The sequence below is a fragment of the Herpailurus yagouaroundi genome, unplaced genomic scaffold (genome assembly GCF_014898765.1).
Source record: "Herpailurus yagouaroundi ecotype Mexico unplaced genomic scaffold, PumYag 139, whole genome shotgun sequence".
NCBI lineage: Eukaryota > Metazoa > Chordata > Mammalia > Carnivora > Felidae > Herpailurus > Herpailurus yagouaroundi.
Window position 1 is genome coordinate 20,748,758 of NW_024412394.1, and position 19,916 is coordinate 20,768,673.

At 37.6% G+C, this 19,916-nt stretch overlaps 1 protein-coding gene and 1 pseudogene across 2 annotated transcripts in view; one reads left to right on the forward strand and one right to left on the reverse strand.

Moving 5' to 3' along the window:
- FAM83B (family with sequence similarity 83 member B) overlaps positions 1 to 10,082 on the forward strand; it is an 87,304-nt gene extending 77,222 nt beyond the window's left edge. For both annotated transcript variants that reach the window (XM_040473788.1, XM_040473789.1), the window contains exon 5: positions 6,827 to 10,082. In XM_040473788.1, coding sequence (XP_040329722.1) covers positions 6,827 to 9,128 — 2,302 coding nt within the window. In that variant the 3' untranslated portion in view covers positions 9,129 to 10,082. The remainder of the gene's footprint in view (positions 1 to 6,826) is intronic.
- A 4,367-nt stretch (positions 10,083 to 14,449) lies between these two features.
- LOC121029119 (transmembrane protein 258-like) lies at positions 14,450 to 14,991 on the reverse strand (annotated as a pseudogene).
- Positions 14,992 to 19,916: the final 4,925 nt, after the last annotated feature.

Below are 19,916 nucleotides of genomic sequence, written 5' to 3' on the forward strand. Positions count from 1 at the left end.
TTTATTAGTTTCAAATATTAATGTAATCTGTTTAGATATTTCTTACAAATAAAAAAGAACCTTTGCATGGAAGCTTGGAGACTTGGGTTTCAGTTCTGGCTGTACCTCTAAAGAACATTAAGACATTGGGGAAGTCATACAACTTCCTCGTGCTCCAAGTTCTTCATCCCCAAATTGAGATGGTTAACAAACATTTCAGGTTCCCTATAGTTCTCTAATGCCAAAAGTTTTTGTTCCTTATGAAAATCGTTGCAGTATGAGCTTAATAATAACATTTGTTCATAAAAATAGAAGCTCTTTATTGCTTTGAAGAACCTGTCAGACAGATTATTTTTATTTTAGTATTATTAAGAATCTGATAGTCAGTCATGTAGTCACTATGTATAGTACTACCCAAAACGCATTTCAGAGTCTGGCTGTTAAAAATGCCATAATAGACACTAGACAGGGTTACACAGGTTACTATTATCGGCATCATTCAAGGTCCCCATTGGGAGAATACCTCCTCCATTCCTCAGTTCCGGCTTGTCTCTTCTACATATGTCATCCCCAGTCCTTACCACTTATCTACAAAGCAGTTGTTTGCATCTACATTTATCAGTGATGAAACTGAAGTTCCAGAAGGTTAAGTGACTTGTCAAAACCCCACAGCTAAAGGCCAACAGCAGTCCAGGGCTGGCAGCCCAGTCCAGGCTCTGCTTGTTCCAGAGTAAAAGTGCTGCCCTAATACTCTCACACATTCTGGGCATCAGTCCTGAATGGGATGTACAATCAGATTGTATCAACAGGCAGATTAAAATACCAACAAGCACATGTGAACTTCTAGGTCACCAGGGCAGCACAGACTCCCAAGGAGCCAGGAGAACTATGGGGGTAAACAGGGCAGTGCGAGGGGAAACTTTTGCTTCTTCCCTTAATAATTTAAAAAGTCCACAAGAAGGAGCCAGTATGTTGATGTGATTGGCCATGGGCAAGTTGTTTAACTTGGTTCCACTTAGGTTTGCTCCGCTGTAAAGGATAATCCTTGAGCCTATCTCACCTTCTTGTTGTGAGAAGTAATGAGTTAATGCATCCGTAACCCCTAAAGTCAGCTATTATTTTAGGTATATTTTAGCCACTACTACCTGGGAACTTTCCCTTTAAGCTCAGAGACCTTTTTTTGAAAGTGCTGTTTGTAGTTCTAAAGGAAAACTTGTTAAGAGCAGAAATTACAACCAGTGCTTGAAATTAATGAGTCCCTTTAAAGACTCATTATATGTGTATGTATTTGTTCAGACCCACTTGGTTTTACAGGGTTTTTAATTGAAATTTTAATTAAAATTAGGAGTTCGCTTGACTTCTAGAATGGTATTTATTAATCTCACCATAATGAATGCTTTCTGTCTTTATTATTTAACTTGACTTTTAAGATTACCTTGAACAATAAATTCACCTTAACTTTGTTTTGCTACCACTAGGCATTAATAGGTGCTGTATATTGAGATGACAATGGCTAAACTACTTTCGAATTGATATTGGGAAAAGCAAACAAACCACAGGAACAAAAACCCTTTATCTTTCTATGCATATCATAAGCCAGAGGCAGAATTTAAGTTACTATTTATGGAAGTGAGGATCGAATGCCTAGTACTGCAGATGATAAAAATTCATCCAAACTCTTATCTAACAACTCTAATTTCCTTATTAGTCCATGTTAATTTTAAATACACTTCTTGAAAAAAATATGTTTGTCGCCCCTCTTTTTTTTTTTTTTTTTTTCTTTTCTTCTTTCTACTAATTATCTTGGACCTTTCCTGTTAACGGTATTCTAACAGGATCTGGTGGAATAATTATGAACCAGTCTTCATAGAAATTGGTTAAAAATTTATTTTTGGTGAAAACCAGTCTTTGTCTCATATTCCAATATCACCATCATTTTCCTTATAGCCCAAATCAAAATGCCACTGTCTTTAGTTCAAAATTCTTTGCCATAAAACGTCTTCCTATTCTAAACTGCAAGCATTTATTTCCAGAGAGGCCTGATGTCAGCACTAACCACAGTCACACATTGTGTGACGGTTCAATCATTGTGATGACAGTTTTATCGCAAAAACAGGACAAGTGTTTTGGTCTCTCATGATACTAACATTGATGAGATAAAACACATAGACTTTTTATCAATGTGTGCAAATTGAATTGTGAATTGGATGCCCTTGTTTGAAATTGTCGTATGAAATCTGGAACATATTTAGTAAAGTAATGTCTACAAATTTGACTGGGAGAGAATTTTATAAGCATTTTTTTAAATCTTGCTGTCTCTATAAAAGCTACTTTCACAAGACAAGTTTCACCGAAGTTGTTGGCTTCCAGGTGCCATCTCTGGTCAGACTTGAAGATTGTCACGTTGAGAGATCCATGCTACAGCCAGCAGCATGTCACTGCTTTCATTCCGTAGACTTCCCTGTGTGATCCCCAGCCAGGAACTCAGAGTTTTTGAGCCTCTTTTTAATAAGTAAATTCATAATCACATTCCCAACTGCAGGAGTGTGACAGTGGGTCTGGGGGGAATGGGAGTAGTAAGTTCATTTTATTTTTTATCCAGGTAAATATGTGCACACTTTTTTAAAAATCAAATATTACTAAAAGATATGTAATACAAAAGTTTTTGTTCTCCATGTCTCTCCATTGCTGGATCCTGATCTCCAGGTGCAATTGTTTAATTCTTTGAGCTGGTTCTTCCCATACTTACTCCATTCTCTTACATAATGTGATTATACTGTGAATGCTCAATCTATCACTTTTAGGTATTATGTCTTGACTTTATAGTATGATGACTGAGGGTTATATTTCTATTCACCCATATCCACTTTCCCTCCTGCTTGCCATTCACCCCGTACAGTTTTATCAAAATTGTTTGCTAAGTAAGAAGTCTCAATTTACATTACTAAAGTTGTGTCAGAATTGATAGCTGATGAGCCATAGAGTCATTTGTGATATGCTTCCCTTTTTTATAACAAAGTTAATAATGACCATTTGGCTTTGGTTTTATTCATTGTCTTTGCTTTCTGTTTATCTATTGCTATGTTTTTTCCAGTTGATTCTGAAGATTTCTTAGCACATGAACAACTTTTCCAAATGCTCAGTTACTGCCAACAGTTTGTCATGTCCAATCTGGACTGGCAGATCTTTAACCTGAAACACTGCTGGGGTTCTGCAATTTCCTGTATTCCTGGGCAGTTTGAGCCACAATTTCTTGTATACCATCTTAATCCTATTTTTCCTTCTTTTTTGTTTCTAAGTCATAGTTTTTTTCTCTCATTTGCTCAAGAATACTTTCCATCAGCATGGAATTTTTTTTTTTAAGTCCAGAAATTTATAATTTTAGGTGGTTAATGACTTAACTAGAGATGGAACTCTAAGCTGAATCATTTTTCCTTCAAATTTGAAAGACATTGACTGGCAATCAAACATGCTGTTGAGAAGTCTCAAACAGTTATTATTCTTTTTATGTAACTTTTTTTTTTCTCCTTTCTAGAAACGCCTGCTATTCTCAGATTTGTTATGTTTCTAGATCTAGGTCTTTTTTATTTATTGTTCTAAGCAATCCAAGTACTCATGTCTTTCAATTCTGAAACAATTTCTCATATATTCTTTGCTCATTTCTTCTCCTCAGTTGTCTCTATTGTCTCTCTCTCTGGAATTCTTATTAACTGGATATCTGCTCCCATTGTTTTTTTATTTTTTTCCCCTATGATTTTCTATCTGGGAGTGGATAGAATTGTAATGTCTGGGGGATTTTCTCGATTGTTAATTCTAACACATCTATTATAACTTAATTTTTTTTTTTTTTTTTTTTTTTTTGCTATAGGGGCAGGCACTTGGGTGGCTCAGTCGGTTAAGTGTCCGACTTCGGCTCAGGTCATGATCTCATGGTTTATGGGTTCCAGCCCTGAATCAGGCTCCATGCTGACAGCTCAGAGCCTGGAGCCTGGTTTGGGTTCTGTGTCTCCTCTCTCGTCTCCTCCCCTGCTTGTGCTCGCTTTCTCTCTCTCTCTCTCTCTCAAAAATAAATAAACATTGAAAAAAAAATTTGCTATCAAATATTTTGAATATCTGCAAATTGCACCATTTTCAAAGTATCCTTTGTGTGTGTTTTTTTTATAGATGCATGATCTTCTCTATTGCTTTGAAGACACTGATTATAGTTCTTATGTGTCTATGTTTTTATACATATTCTTAATTGTGCATTTTCTGTTTTCTCCATTTGTCTTTCTCCGGTTTGTTTTGGTCTCTGTTTTGCATCTAAGTTTTTAAGCTTTATAAGGAATCTTCTAAACTTTCATTAAATGTCTGCTGATCTTTTGCTACGTATTGATAAGGGACTCAAATGCTTATTGGAAATCGCATGGGAAATCCTTATCAACTGTTGGGTTTACAGGAGGGTGATTGGCTGGGGTTCTCACATTTTATAGGAAGTTCCCTGAAGGTCAGTAAAACAGTTCTTTTTGGGGCTGTTCAGTGTTTCCAGAGAATAATCTTCAAATTGAATATATACCCTTGAGTGTCTTCCTTTTACATGCAGTGATATCACAATATTGTTTTCTGATTTACCAAACCTGGAGAACTTTTCCAGTTGTAACATATTCCCCAGTACCATTACCTTGTCAGTTTCCTAAGCTCAACACGTGGAGGTTATTTTTATTTCACAAACTATACACATCCTTTAGGACATGCAAATATTCTGGTTCTCTCTTCTTGTTACTGGCTCAACATTTTTACTCTTTATTCCAATTTCTGTACTGGCTTAGGCTCTTATCACCTTATGTCAATTCTTTTACTCATCACAGTAAATGCAGTCCCTCATTCTTCACATCTGTGTTACAAAGAGCTACCGGGAAAAAAATCAGTCCTCAAACATCTTTTTATTTTAATTGATCTGAATTTGGAAATAAATCCTGCACAAACTCTCTGCTTTGCTTTCCAGATTTTCCCCCTTTGTTCATCAGTCTGTAATATAACTTGTTTACTTCAGCTAAACAGAATTTGTTTTCTCTGTTCAACCAAAATAGGGCCATTCTTGCTTCCTTTCTTTTCCTGTATGTTTCTTCTTCCACACAAACTGTTCCATGCCTTTCGTGCTTGAACTTCGGGGTTATCTGGCCTCTTTCAGAATACAGCCAAAACCCTGCTTGTCTCTAGGGCTTTTCTCATAGGTGATAGCTGACTATTCATTCCTTTACTTGCTCTTTCCCACAAATTTTGTATTCATATCTGCAGTGGGGTTGAAAATTCCTTCAATCATTCACATCGTGTCACTTATTTTAAGTCAGCCTGGTGGCCCACACATCTGCACAAAAAGAGCACCCGGTAAATGATTCTTCTCATACCATGCTTTCAGTAAGCATACTAGATAAAACTGAGTATATCAGAATAGTAAGATTCTTAAGTTGTACACTCTTTATCATATTTTGTATATTTTAAATTCTTACTCTACACATTCTCTTAGTATTTTCATCTGCCTTTGCTATTGTGTCCCCTCTTTAAACAGTAAGCTCGTTCATTGTAGAGAATGTCTCTGTCTCCTTTTTCCTTTATTAACCCCTATTATATCACATACAGTATTTGATATATAGCATACTAGAGATTCCTTTTTTAGCTCAGTGACTGTGTTACATTATCTAAATTTTTACATGTCAGATTTATATTTTTATGTGAAATTCCAACTGTCATTTTTAAATTGTAGAAATTCCACAAAGTATTATAAAGTAGTTACAAACATTAACTTCCTAGAAATTGTATTTTATATTAAAAGATCTCACTTGGCATCCCAAAGCCCTGGCTTCCCAAAGTATACTTACTAAGTAGGCCACAGAGATAAAATGCATGTATTAGCAAAGGCCTATCTTGCATTTTAACATGCTAGAACTATAAGGAATGGTAGGATTATGCTAGCAATTTGGACATGAGGAAACTGAGGCCCAAGCTCATGTGGGTGGATAGCTCAGCAGAAGCCAGGTCTCTCAACTTTCCTACTGATATTGGCTTGCCTGCATTCTGCCAGGATGCTCTATATAAAATACAATGTTTTTTATTCCATAACATCTTAGTAGGCAATGATGCAAAATGTACAGCAGGCTTTTCTTTGGACTTCTAGAAAGTAATGTCAAAAATTATGGGTAGTTTCAAGGCCAGGACTTGAATTGCTTCGTTATTTAAAATATGAATGGGGGCTGGCACCTGGGTGGCTCGTTTCGCACCTGACTTTGGCTCAGGTCATGATCTTGCAGTTTATGAGTTCGAGCCCCACATCGGGCTCTGTGCTGACAGCTCAGAGCCTGGAGCCTGCTTCGGATTCTGTGTCTCCCTCTCTCTTTGCCCTTCCCCTGCTCACACTCTGTCTCACTCTCTCAAAAATATACATTAAAAAATGTTTAGGGGCACCTGGGTGGCTCAGTTGGTTGGGCGTCTAACTTTGGCTCAGGTCATGATCTCATGGTTTGTGAGTTCAGGCCCTGCGTTGGGCTCTGTGCTGACAGAGCCTGCTTTGGCTTCTGTGCCTTCTTCTCTCTCTGCCCCTCCCCACTCATGCTCTGTATCTCTCTCCTTCAGATATAAATAAACATTAAGAACATTTTTAAAAAATGTTAATTATGAATTGGGGGAGTAGGGATTCCAGGGACTGCAAGCAAGTAACGATTGAAGATGTTCTAAATTGTCGTAGCTGAGGAAAACAAGCAAAAAATACTCTTGTTGACATTAAATGGCAAATTTTGCTTAGTGGATTTATATATTGTCCTTAATCTTTTAACAGCAAAATTAAAATTTTCCCATTTTGATTCTTTTTCAGCTACATGTGGTCGTTTGAGAAAGCCCACCTCAGCATGGTTCAGATAATCACAGGACAACTTGTTGAGTCCTTTGATGAAGAATTTAGAACTCTCTATGCCAGATCCTGTGTCCCCAGTCCATTCGCCCAGGAAGAATCAGCAAGGGTGAAGCATGGCAAATCACTCTGGGAGAATGGCACCTACCAGCGTTCAGTTTCTTCACTAGCTTCTGTTTCCAGCCAAAGAAACCTTTTTGGCAGACAGGACAAAATTCACAAACTAGACTCTAGTTACTTCAAAAACAGAGGGATATACACTCTAAATGAACATGACAAATATAGCATAAGAAATCATGGCTACAAGCCTCATTTTATTCCAAATTTTAATGGTCCAAATACAGTCCGTCAGTACCAATCCAGTCAATTAAATGAAAATTGGAAGAGGCATAGTTATGCTGGGGAACAGCCAGAAACAACACCATACCTGCTGCTTAACAGGGCTCTGAATCGAAACATCAATCCTCCAGGTAATTGGAAAAAGCCTTCAGATAGTCTGAGTGTGGCATCCTCATCACGAGGCGGCTATGCAGGTCACCGTAATGCACCTGCCCAGAGTTTTGCTGATCGGCTTGCCCAGAGAAAAACAACAAATCTCGCAGAAAGGAACTCAAATGTGCGGCGGTCTTTTAACGGGACAGATAATCATATTCGCTTTTTGCAACAGCGAATGCCAACCCTTGAACATACCACAAAGTCGTTCTTGCGTAACTGGAGAATCGAATCCTACTTAAATGATCATTCAGAAGCTGCACCTGATTCAAATGGATCGGCTCTAGGTGACCGGTTTGAGGGCTACGAAAGTTCTGAAAATTTGAAAGCCAACGCCCTTTATACTCATTCTCGGCTTCGTCCCTCTTTTGTGTTTAAACCCACTTTACCTGAGCAGCAGGAAGTTAACAGTTGTACAACCGGCTCCTCAAATTCAACTGTCGTCGGTTCCCAGGGAAGTGATACACCTAAGGAGGTCCTGGACACTCCTACGAGTGTACAGCATGTGACAGACAAGCCCTTGCCGGAATCAACCCCGAAGCTCCCATTGCAGTCGGAGGCACCCAAAATGCACACCTTGCAGGTTCCCGAAAACCACTCAGCTGTCTTACATCAAACTACAAATGGCCATCCAGAGTCAAACAACTATTTATATACATCCTTGTGTGTAAATAAGCAGACAGAAAATCCAAAGAATCAACAAAATGAGAATCTGCTCAAAAGGCGAAGTTTTCCATTCTTTGACCACTCAAAAGCCAATTTAGATCACGGACACAGTAAGCATTATGTATATAGTACACTCACCAGGAGTCGAGTTAGACAACCAGAAAAACCCAAAGAGGATTTGCTGAAAAGTTCTAAGAGCATGCACAATGTGACTCAGAGCGCGGAAGAGGACAGGGAGGTCATCAAGAGAGACCCTCCGAGTGGCACTACCACCAAGTCAATTTCCATTGCTGCTTTGCTTGAAATGAATAAAGATGAAGCTAGCAAAGAACTGACTTCAAAAAAGGAAGTTAAAGGTTCGCCAAGTTTTTTGAAAAAGGGGTCTCAGAAGTTAAGGTCATTACTTAGCCTTACCCCAGAAAAGAAAGAAAATCTGTCCAAAAATAAAGCACCTGCCTTTTATAGAATGTGTAGCAGTTCTGACACGTTAGTTTCTGAGGCTGAAGAGAATCAAAAAACAAAGAAGTCAGAACCAAAAATTGATTCATCTCCCAGAAGAAAGCGTTCTTCCTCATCAAACTCTCAAGGCAGTATTCACAAGAGTAAGGAAGATGTAACAGTTAGCCCATCCCAGGGGATCAGTTCTCCATCCGAGGAAGGTAGTAAAACAATACCTTCTTCAGGTCCAGTTGAGAACAAGTTCTTGGAAAGGGCAGGTGATGCTTCTGCCCCTAGATTTAACACCGAACAGATCCAATACCGAGATTCAAAGGAGATTAATACAGTTCTTGCTCCTGAAAGAAAACCAGCTTCTTCTCCAAGACCAAAGCCCAATGAGCTTCTAAGATCTCACTCAACTGACAGGCGCGTTTATAGTCGTTTTGAGCCATTTTATAAGATTGAAAGCTCTATTCAGCCTGCAAGCAACCTGCCAAATACTGGTGTGCATCGCCCAGAAATAAAATCCACAACTGTGGGCAATAGTTATGGCAGGTCCAGCCCACTGCTTAATTACAGTACTGGCGTATATCACTCATACCAGCCAAATGAAAACAAGTTCAGAGGATTTATGCAGAAGTTTGGAAACTTCATACACAAAAATAAATGAAATACTGTAACTTCAAATAGTTTTAAAAATACAAATGACTGTAACTATAAATATTTGTCCAAAGAACCCTGTGGATGGTTTTTGTAACATGTCAATAGATTTCTATAGGGACAGAGTTTGGGGGTATGATGTAAATGTTTACCAGTGTACTAATGTATACAGTAAAGTTCTGTGTGATAAAGTTAGTTGTACTTAATTGCAGTGTAGATGGAATGTCTCTATACACATGACTTTTAAATGGTAGTGGTAAAAAAAAAAATGTAATTGTTTTCTTCGGACTGAAAATCTTCTTAAGTCTCAGAATAGAAACTGTAGTGGAGAGATGGTGTATGGATTTTAAGCATTCATTCTAAAGCCTTTCCCTTGAAAAAAGGATCATTATACTCTCAATGGCCCTTTATAATATATCTTTATGGGTTCTCATATCTTCACATTATGAGAAAATAGGACAAAGCCTTTTTGGGTTTTAATTATCTTTAAATTCTACAGGGTAACTCATTATATTTTATTAGTGTTTTATTAATTTTCCTGTGGAACATATGCAACTGGTTGGGCAGCAACAGTACATTTTAAGTTATATAGCTCAGCACATCTTTCATTTTAACTGAGGTGTTTGCAGACTCTCAGCCTCATATAGTACATGGTAGGAATTTCTTTTCCTAATTTTTTGAAAACCATCCAGGTTGTGTTTCTTTCCACTCTGGACCAAGGGAGCCTATATTCCACTCACCAGTCAGCTGCTGAAATTTTATAACCATTCCTTCTTTGAAACTTAGAGCAAGCAATAGATATTTGGGAAACTTGAATTGTAAACTTCTGCCTAAATTTTTATCTTGGATTAGTATGGCAATGCTTAGTGTTTTGCTTACAAAAATCCTTGATCTTTTTTACACTGTGCCAAATACAATATGACTGTGCACTGTTTTCATAAAAGTTCTGTGATGAAACTGAGAATTGGTATCTGGCCCATTTCTTCCATGACGGTCGAGCCTGGTTGAAAGTTTTAAATCCTTCGATATCTTAATCTGATGATGATATTTACATCAGAAGATACCCTTTGCCTTTCTTAGAGTAATTAAATTAAAGGCCCACATCCATTAAAGAGATTTAACTTGACTTTACTTCATCCACAAAGTACAGAATTCAAGAAACAATGCATCATTTGAGAAGTGTGAAGTGTTTCTATGAGATTTTAAATATATTATTTAACAGCTTCTGAGCTGCAGTGTGGCCAGTATGTTGTTTAAAAATTCAAGACTAAGTTAAATAATGTCTATGTCATTAAAAGAACAGCCTTAAAATGTCAGTCATTAAAATAATTGTCCATAGTATTAAAATACCATGATAAGAACATGACAAGAGAAAACATGACAGTAGGGAAAATAAAACCTAACATTTATTGAACACTTTTATAGAACCTATAGTTCCCACAACAATTATTTTGCGGTACCTTTGTCCTCATTATTTGTAGGTGATGATTGAGGTGATAAATGAGAGGTAAGGCCCCTAACTCACGCAATTAAAAGGTAATGGTGCTAAAGTGTCTAACATGCAGTCATATCCCTCCCAAATGTGTTCAATATTGGCCTCACCTGAACTATTGAGAATTAAATAAGAGAATGTTTATATTTTCTGATTCAACAGTAATCTGCTAAGAAAGGTTTAGTTGAATTCCACTGGACAACAAGGACACGCAGGGGCTTAAAATAATCATAGTAGGTGAGATAGGGAATGAAATTGACATTAATTTCCGATTGTAACTTAGCAGGCCAGGTTTAATTGCTAGGCCACCATTTTGATCTTGTGCTGGTTAACCTGTGACAACAAAAAGAAGGAAAAGGAACTATAAGTGAATTTAACCTGTGTTTGTGCTAGGGAAAGCAGTTCATTGGGTTAGGAAGCTGGGCAGGGAATGGAACTCAATGTTAAATATATGATCCCCTTAACTCTTGACAATGGCCCTGTGAAGTACGTACATCCTTTTTTGCAAATGAGGAAACTAGTCCTCAGAGAAGTTACAAAATCTTCCAAGAGTTGCATGGCTCTGAATTGGTATAACTGGGTTTAAACACAAAAGCCTGTAGTTTTAATACCTTCTTTTTTTCTTTTTGAGAGAGAGTGTCACCAGGGGTGGAGTACAACGAGGGGTTGGCCAGAGGACCGAAGCTGGGTCTATGCTGACAGCAGCAAGCCCGATGTGGGGCTCGAACTCATGAACCGCGAGATCATGAACTGAGCCGAAGTCGGACGCTCAACCAACTGAGCCACCTAGGTACCCCCTGTAGGTTTGGTACTATACCTTACCATACCTTGTTGGCTTCCACTCCACCATGATTGAGGAACCTTTCCTGAAAGTTGTCTCTCTCCTTTGCTCTATCTTTACAAATTGTAGAAATATACCAGTAACTGTACAGCAATAGCATTTTAAAAACACAAATCCAGAATATAAACTCAGTTTAACATTATTCATAAAAGTGGGTTTTAAGACTCATAATCTTATTGTTATAAGAGTCCCATTGTTTTGGAAAGCTGTGTAATAGATTGGAAATTTGACACAGTTCCTAATAAATTAACATCATAAAAATAAAATTGAGAAAGAAAGTTCTTTTTCTTTCTTGAAAAATAATAACAGGAAAAGTAGCCAGTTGTATTTACAAAAATTTTGCATTTTTTAAATGACCTTTGGAATGTGCATTTCCTTATAATCAGATAAATTCAGTTGCAATGAAAAAAACCTAATTGCTAGTGGGTTAGTTTTCAGAATCCTCTGGCAATTATATAATCTTCATATATTAGTATAAAATTATTAAAAATCATTAGAATTGGAGACCAGTGAATGAGATTTTTCATTTTGCTCTTAGAAAAAGTCACTTTTGTAATTATGAACCATGGTCCTTTACCCACTCACCAAAGGCAGAACCCACAGCTAACCAAACCAAATTGACTTTAATATTACCCATTCTTTGTCTCTTAGATGGGGCAAGGGGATAATGGGCTAAGGGGATAATGGGCTAATTGTCTTTAGGCAGCTCTGAAATTGGAGGCCCTAAAATGTAGAGCAAGATAACTTTGAAGCTGAAATTACATAGACTAGTTTTAATCATGATTAATTACAAGCAAAAGCTTGTTGCTTTTTTGTACAGCCACTGCCATCATTTCTGGAAGCATAGATAGCTTTTAAATAGTCCCTGAATCCCTCCTCTCCCTAGTGGAATTGAGAAGTGCAGGGTGCTTTATTTCATCCATCCACCTGTGACAAGTAGCTTGGGCTTTTGCACAGATTTATATTCTTCTACCTTTTTTTCCCTTTTATTTATTTATCTTTTCCTCCAGAAACATCTGTATTTCAGAATCTATACTTTCCAAAGTTTCTGTGGCTGAGAAATTCCTCAGGGTTAAGACTGAGTAAGCACGTAATACTTAAGATAATTTACTCAAGAGTTTAAGTTTTAAACAGACACTATCCAGCTTTATGGATATAATCATTTCGAGCAAAACAGTTTTTCTCCCCATATCAATATTGGTGGAAAGATAATGGCACTTAGATGTATTTTCATATTACGGTTTGGTTTCCTTTATACATGTTTATTTTTTTTTTCTTATTTTTTTTTTTATTTATATATGAAATTTATTGTCAAATTGGTTTCCATACAACACCCAGTGCTCATCCCAAAAGGTGCCCTCCTCAATACCCATCACCCACCCTCTCCTCCCTCCCACCCCCCATCAACCCTCAGTTTGCTCTCAGTTCTCAACAGTCTCTTATGCTTTGGCTCTCTCCCACTCTAACCTCTTTTTTTTTTTTTTTTTTTTCTCCTTCCCCTCCCCCATGGGTTCCTGTTAAGTTTCTCAGGATCCACATAAGAGTGAAACCATATGGTATCTGTCTTTCTCTGTATGGCTTATTTCACTTAGCATCACACTCTCCAGTTTTTACTCTACATCGTACATTAGTTTGTACGCAGAAACTCAAAAAGATAGGTACAATTTCAAGGTAGTTTTGGGCAGATGTCTTCAGAATAGTTGAAGTGCCTACATCCTGAACATGCTGGTATCTCTCTACTATTATGATTGGGATTAGCCACATTTCTAATGTGGTGTGTTGAGTGATGGGTATATGTTGGCAGTCTACTTTTTATGGAAGCAAATGACCTTGTTTAATCAAGACGACATCTAGTGTGATCCAGACAAGCAAGAAAGAAGTTGAACTCTGGCTACATTCAACTTTAACTTTACTCCAGATTATCCAGTTATTGAACTCTTATTCCACAGATACTTGTCTTCGTGAATATCTGTTGACTCAATATGACTATGGCCAAGGGGTGTAAAGAAGAGTCTTTGTTTCACATTAACTACATGTGATATTGTTTGAAAAAAAGTTTGTCTTAATAGTCAGTTTGGTTCTAGAATACTTAAAATTAGAAGGATGAAATTATAAACCAAAGAGTCAATTTTTGTATACATAAATATTATCAAAGAAGTATTCTTCCAAATTAGCCTGGTTTTAGATCTAATAAATAAATATTAACTAATTTTGTACAAACATCAATATACTGTATGTTGTTTGTTTTTTATCTTCAGATATATATGCATTTCTCCATTTAACAACATGTTTTCACTTAGCTTTATATCATGAATTTAAATTTGTGCACATTTTAATGTTTATGAATTTTGAAATAATATCTTAAACACTTTAAGTTTTATTTTTGATTAGCAATTATATTTCATACAATAATTTATCCATATTTGATATCCAGTGACAATACTCTCCCTTAAGCACAATATCATATACATTCATTCTCTATTTCTATTTCTACTGGAATATATAGTTATTTTAAATAACTTGGCACTTTGAAAAATAGAGGAAATTTTGTTAAAAAATTGATAGCTGACCTTTGTATAATGTTACAGCATTTAGCTTGTGTAAAATATTCTTAAGGTGCATTTGTACTAGATCAATTAGTGACATTAAATAATCTAGAGTCTGAAAGTTATTTAAAACTCAAAAATGCATTTTTTCTAGAAAAAAATGCCCTTTATATCACAGATTAAGAAGCAGTCAAATACTGTGTATTGGGAATTAAGTAGTGTTGTTTTAAAGGCAAATGTAAGTAAGTATAATTTAAGTAGGTAAGTATAATTTTAAGGAAAAATCTTGAATTTTTCTCCATTTACCATAAATATAGATGTTTAACAAAAACCTAGTTCAATGGAATGATAAGGAAAATAGATAAGGTTTTACTTTTGTGACCATACTAAGACCAACCTTAGGTTGAGGTAATTGGACTAAAGTTGAAAGGGGACTGAAAGGAGTAAGCGTGTGCCCTGCCTGTGGGAAAGAATTACACGAGGTGAAATTACCTGAGCTGAAAGCAGTGAGAGACTGAAGCAAGAGATATAGAGATGAAAACTCCTCTGAGTTAACAAAATGCAACATGCCAAATGGGACATTTCTCCCATAATAATCTATTTCAACAATCTGCCTTTTTTGTTTGTTTGTTTTTTGATGGTCACATATATGCCTTTATTCTGAACAGCAAATAGGACACTTCCAGCAGTAGTAAACAAAATAATAATAATTTACAAAAGTGAGAATTTGGTGAAGTCTTCTGGTTGGAACTCTTGGGAGCTCATATGTAGATGACAACCCAGACCAGCAAGAAGCAGGACTCCAAAGCCCATGAAGAGCGAGGCAACCTAGGAGATGAGATCTTTGCTGATACATACCCCGACTGTACTTGGTACCTCATAAACAAAGAACTAAGCACGAAGAAATGCAAATGGCCAACAGCACCACAGTCAGATGGGGGAAGACAGCCAGCTTCACTGGGCTGGTTTATCTACTCACAGCCTCAAGATCCATTTTGCTAGGCACAGGAATCCACTCCTCTGCCACTGGAATCCAATCAGGCTCATTTTAACACGCATACTGGGAACCTACTGTGTTCCAAGTATGCAGGTTGTAGTAGAACATTGATGTAAGGGAAAAGAAGAGAATGTCTGGATAATCAGATGCTGCTGCAAGTTTTCATGAGTGTTTTAAGAATAGCCCAAACTAACAGCAAAAATGTGTATCTTACCCGAAGTCTGTCCTAATTTGTGCCTTGATGTACTCCTAGTGTCTAGCAAAGTGCACAGAAGAGTTGCCTGAGAAATAGTCTGTGTATGCATTCTATCATTTCCTTAACTGTAGTTAGATAAATCCATACATTAAAATGTACATATTATAGGTATCTAAACAGCCATTTGTACTAAAAAATATGGATGGATAAATGCAGCAGGAGTCCTAGCTTAAATTTCAGCCACATTTACCCTACAATCTGGACATCTTTACAGGTCCAACAGATCCGTTTTCTGAGGATACATATATTGGAAGAAAAGGAAACCCCTGATGAAGAATTCATTCTGAAGGAAAATGGAGTAGAGCTGCTCAAATTCAGCTCAGAGAAACTTGGTGCACAAGGGAAGGAAGTGGTGACCATATGTAAAGTTATTCAGATTGTCCAGCAATGTCAGTCATCTATGTGGGACTGCAACAGAAGAGTGACTTCCCTAGAATCTCCACGGATGGTACATGGAGAGTCCAGTGTCAGGGTCGCCGCCATGGGTGCCTTCACCATGACCCTCAGCACACAGCCTCCCATTTTCAACAGCAGCGTCTCTGCTAACCTTAAGTTATAGCTACAACTGCAGACTCTACGCTGAACAACAATGAGGTACATCTACCAGTTTTGGTGTGAGCAGTGATTGGCCACGTTACCACAGGGGGCCAGAGCAGAAAAGAATAGGTACCATGAGGAAGCCGAGATAGTAAAACCTTCTAGGGACTCCTAGAACATATACAGTGGGGAATTAGGAGGGGTGGAAATTCCACCAGAACAGATTTAGATGGGAACTTACCATTCCCTTATTACTGAACTAGAATGGCTTGGCCAATACAAGTCATGTCTGTCACATATCCACAACAAAGTGTTTATGACAAAATTCACAAAATGAATTTGATAGAATGGTCTCCACTGTTTTAATTAGAAAGAGGTAAATGGGAGGGGGGAAGCAAATCCCACCCCCAAACAAAATAAAAAGAACCTTTTATCAGGGACTTAATTTAGAGAACAACTTTCAGGGTACATCCTGATATCAACACATTTTACCTTTACACTTTTTTTCTAGCTGTAGGAATAAAAATTTTTAACAATCTTTATGTGTCTCGATTACCAGGGACACTCAACTAGATTTAATAGACCTTTTTTTTTTTTTAATTTTTACTTTTATTTATTTATTTTTTGAGAGAGAGCATGAGCATGTACTCCAACTAGGGAGAGAGGCAGAGAGAGAGAGAGGGAGAAAGAGAATCCTAAGCAGGCTGCACACCCAACATGGAGCCCAGTGCAGGGCTTGACCTTATGAAGTGTGAGATCATGACCTGAGCCCAAATCAAGAGTCTGTCACTTAACTGACTGAATCAGCCAGGCTCCCCTAGTAGACCACATTTTTTAAAGCAAGTTCTTTTGGTGTGTGTGTGTGTGTGTGTGTGTGTAGCTTTACAAACTACCAAAATTTTATTTTGGTTCACTACTAAGACTAAATAAATTAGATACTCATTACATTAAAATAAGTGTTCTAGTTAATAAGGGTCTACGATAAAGCTCAGAACTGGATGTGTTTTTATAAATGGGATGTCAACTGAAAGAAAGCCAACCTCAAAATAGGTTAGTAAATGCTTTATTTGTTGTCTTACTGAGAACCAAAGCCCAGCAGTTTTTTTCAAATTGCTTTGAGGAACTTCTCCCAAGCTTGTTAGCTTCAGGGGATGATATTTACAAAAAGAGGAAAAGGGTATACATGCTTGTAAGCAGTTCTCCAAGTATGTGTGTGTCACAAGGTATAACTGGTTACATTTACAAAAATTAGGGTTTTCTGATTTCCACACAGACAGGAAAGCAAGACCCTTAGGTCTTCTTAATACATTGGCTTTTGTTTTTGTTTTTTTAATCGTATCTGACTGTCCAAAAGTACTGCCTGTTTACCTCTACTTAACTAGTTTCCTGGTTCTTCCCGTTTGTGATATCTCATTGAGGTCACTTGACACATTCACAGAAGTGGACATCAGTTACCTACGGCAGTTTTCGTGCACATTTCCCCTCTTAGTCAAATTGCAGCTTATGGCAGACAATGGTGACTAAGTATCTCTTTGTCCCAGGGCACTAGGAAGGTTCATGTCTAGTCGGATAAATGAGGCAAACATGTCTTAAAACGGATAACCATCTGCAAACTTCTAAATTTGCTAAAGTTTAGGAATTTTATAGCCTGAGGTATTTCATTGTGTCTAGGTATAAACTGCCAAACCTTATACAGAACGGTATATATTATTTATAGTATCCAGACGTTTGACCATCGTTAGCTCAGTGCAAGTCTGAGTAGAGCCGTGCACACAACAAGAAGTTAATTTGTATAGTAAATATGTTAACAGTAAAAAGGCTAATGTCTTAGCTAGAAACATTAAAATAAGTTTAAATCAGGAATATCAGAACTAAACCAGTTAGCTAACATTTCCCCAAGACTGGGTGTTGGGTCACTTAAACCTGATGTTTGGTATGATTAGCTTATTCTGTCATGGTGGAGCCCCCCGACTTAATCTACCCTCATGGGGAGTCAGCCACACAAATATGTCCCATATCTGGAATCAGTTTTCACCAAAAGTCCTTGTGGTGTGGTTACAAATTAACATTCTCCCCCCTTTTGATGATTTTTTTTTTTTTCCTTAGAATAACATCACAGATCAACACTGTTCCCTCTTAGCTGGAGTTTAACTGTACTGTTCTGGACCCGGTAAGAAGTCTGTTTCATAGCTCATGAACCAGTCTTAGTCTTGGGAACAGGTCAGTTCAAACAGTTGTCTCATTTCAAGAGGTGGTCCTACAGATGGGTTCTCAAAGTTAGCCCACTGTGCAAGCGGTTAGATTTACTAAGAACAGAAAAGAAAGAAAAGAAAAGCACAGGTTAATGGAGCAAATTATAAATCCAGTGTCTGAGTCCTGAGTGCTATCAGTGAGATGATTTCTATGTTGGCTCGAAGCATCTTCAGATGGAGTGAGGGCGGGCAGTGCAGTCTGATAGATTTTCCTGATTCAGTTTGAATGTCTCTGGTGCTCTTTCTGTGTGGCCCATACAGCAACAGGCATGAAGATTATCTAAAAATGGCCATTGTGAAAACTAAAGTACTAAGCAATTGTGAACTGTTTGTTATACCGGTATTTCTTAGATGAACGAATTTATGAATACATTTAATACGTTTTAGAAAGATGCCTTCTTGTAGCAAATTTATCAGCATGGTACAAAATATGTTTCTTTTTTTAATTTTTTTTTCAACGTTTATTTATTTTTGGGCCAGAGAGAGACAGAGCATGAACGGGGGAGGGGCAGAGAGAGAGGGAGACACAGAATCGGAAACAGGCTCCAGGCTCTGAGCCATCAGCCTAGAGCCCGACGCGGGGCTCGAACCCACAGACCGCGAGATCGTGACCTGGCTGAAGTCAGACGCTTAACCGACTGCGCCACCCAGGCGCCCCCAAAATATGTTTCCTAATAGACCCAAGTATCTTTAGTTTCTCTATATTAGGAAGTCAAAGGTAGATAACTAACCTATGTTAGTAATTAATGTTTTAGTATCTTATCTTATTTGAAAATGATGTAGGTATTTAGTGGCTATCCTTCATATAATTTAACTTAGCAAACTCGAAAGTTTTAAATTACCAAAACAAACAAACAAGGAAACAAAATCAGGGGACATACTTTAAGCAGACACAAATATTGCTGAAAAATTTATAAACTTTTCTATCTACTTATTATTAATAAAAAAAATTGAGATGTTTATCAGGTTTATCAGCTATCATTTTTTAAATTATCTTTCTTGCTGATAAATTCTGTAACAGAGGTAAGATGAGCTTATTTGAGTTTTAGTAAACCTAGGTAGAATACAAGTATTGTATTCAATGTTGACAACTAAAAAAAATCCTATTTTAATTCAACCAACAAACCTCAATTAGCGTTTTTTTAAGTTTTTTTATTTATTAATTTTTTTCTAATGTTTATTTTTGAGAGAGAGAGAGACAGCACAAAGCAGGGAAGGGGCAGAGAGAGAGGGAGACACAGAATCCAAGCAGGCTCCAGAAAGCTTGCAGGGGTGGGGGTGGGGCGGAGGTTGGGATGAAACTCACAAACCTGGAAATCATGACCTGAGCTGAATCAGCTACTTAACCAACCAAGCGACCCAGGCGCCCGTTTTGTTTTGTTTTGTTTTTTTAAGAGAGAGAACCCGCCCACCCCTGTGAGAACAGGAGAGGGACAGAGAGAGAGAGGGAGAGAGAGAATCTCAAGCAGAGATGGTATTTGTGTCCCAGTTTTCTCTCCAGTTAGCCTGGTGAAATCTGAAGTGCTCCGAATGCTGAGCAAGCAACTCTCTAGTGCATCCCTCGGCAGAGCAGCTAAATTATCTGTATTGTGAGCAGGAATCCCCACCAGACCACTGCAGGGCATACGCTTAATGTCTGCACTCTCCAATGAGACGAGCTCCTGGCCCTTGAGTCTGGATTTCAGAATCTCATGTATGTCATTGTAGCATCGAGTATTCAAATTGCCAAAATTATGAAGAATCTTTGATTTCTGGGATGAAGATTTGTCTCTCCCACAGAACTGCAACCTGTGCTCCACACACAACAGCGCCCCCTTCTGAATGATGCAGGAGAAAGGAGACAATGTGTGGGTCCAGGAACCTGTGTTAGGAACAAA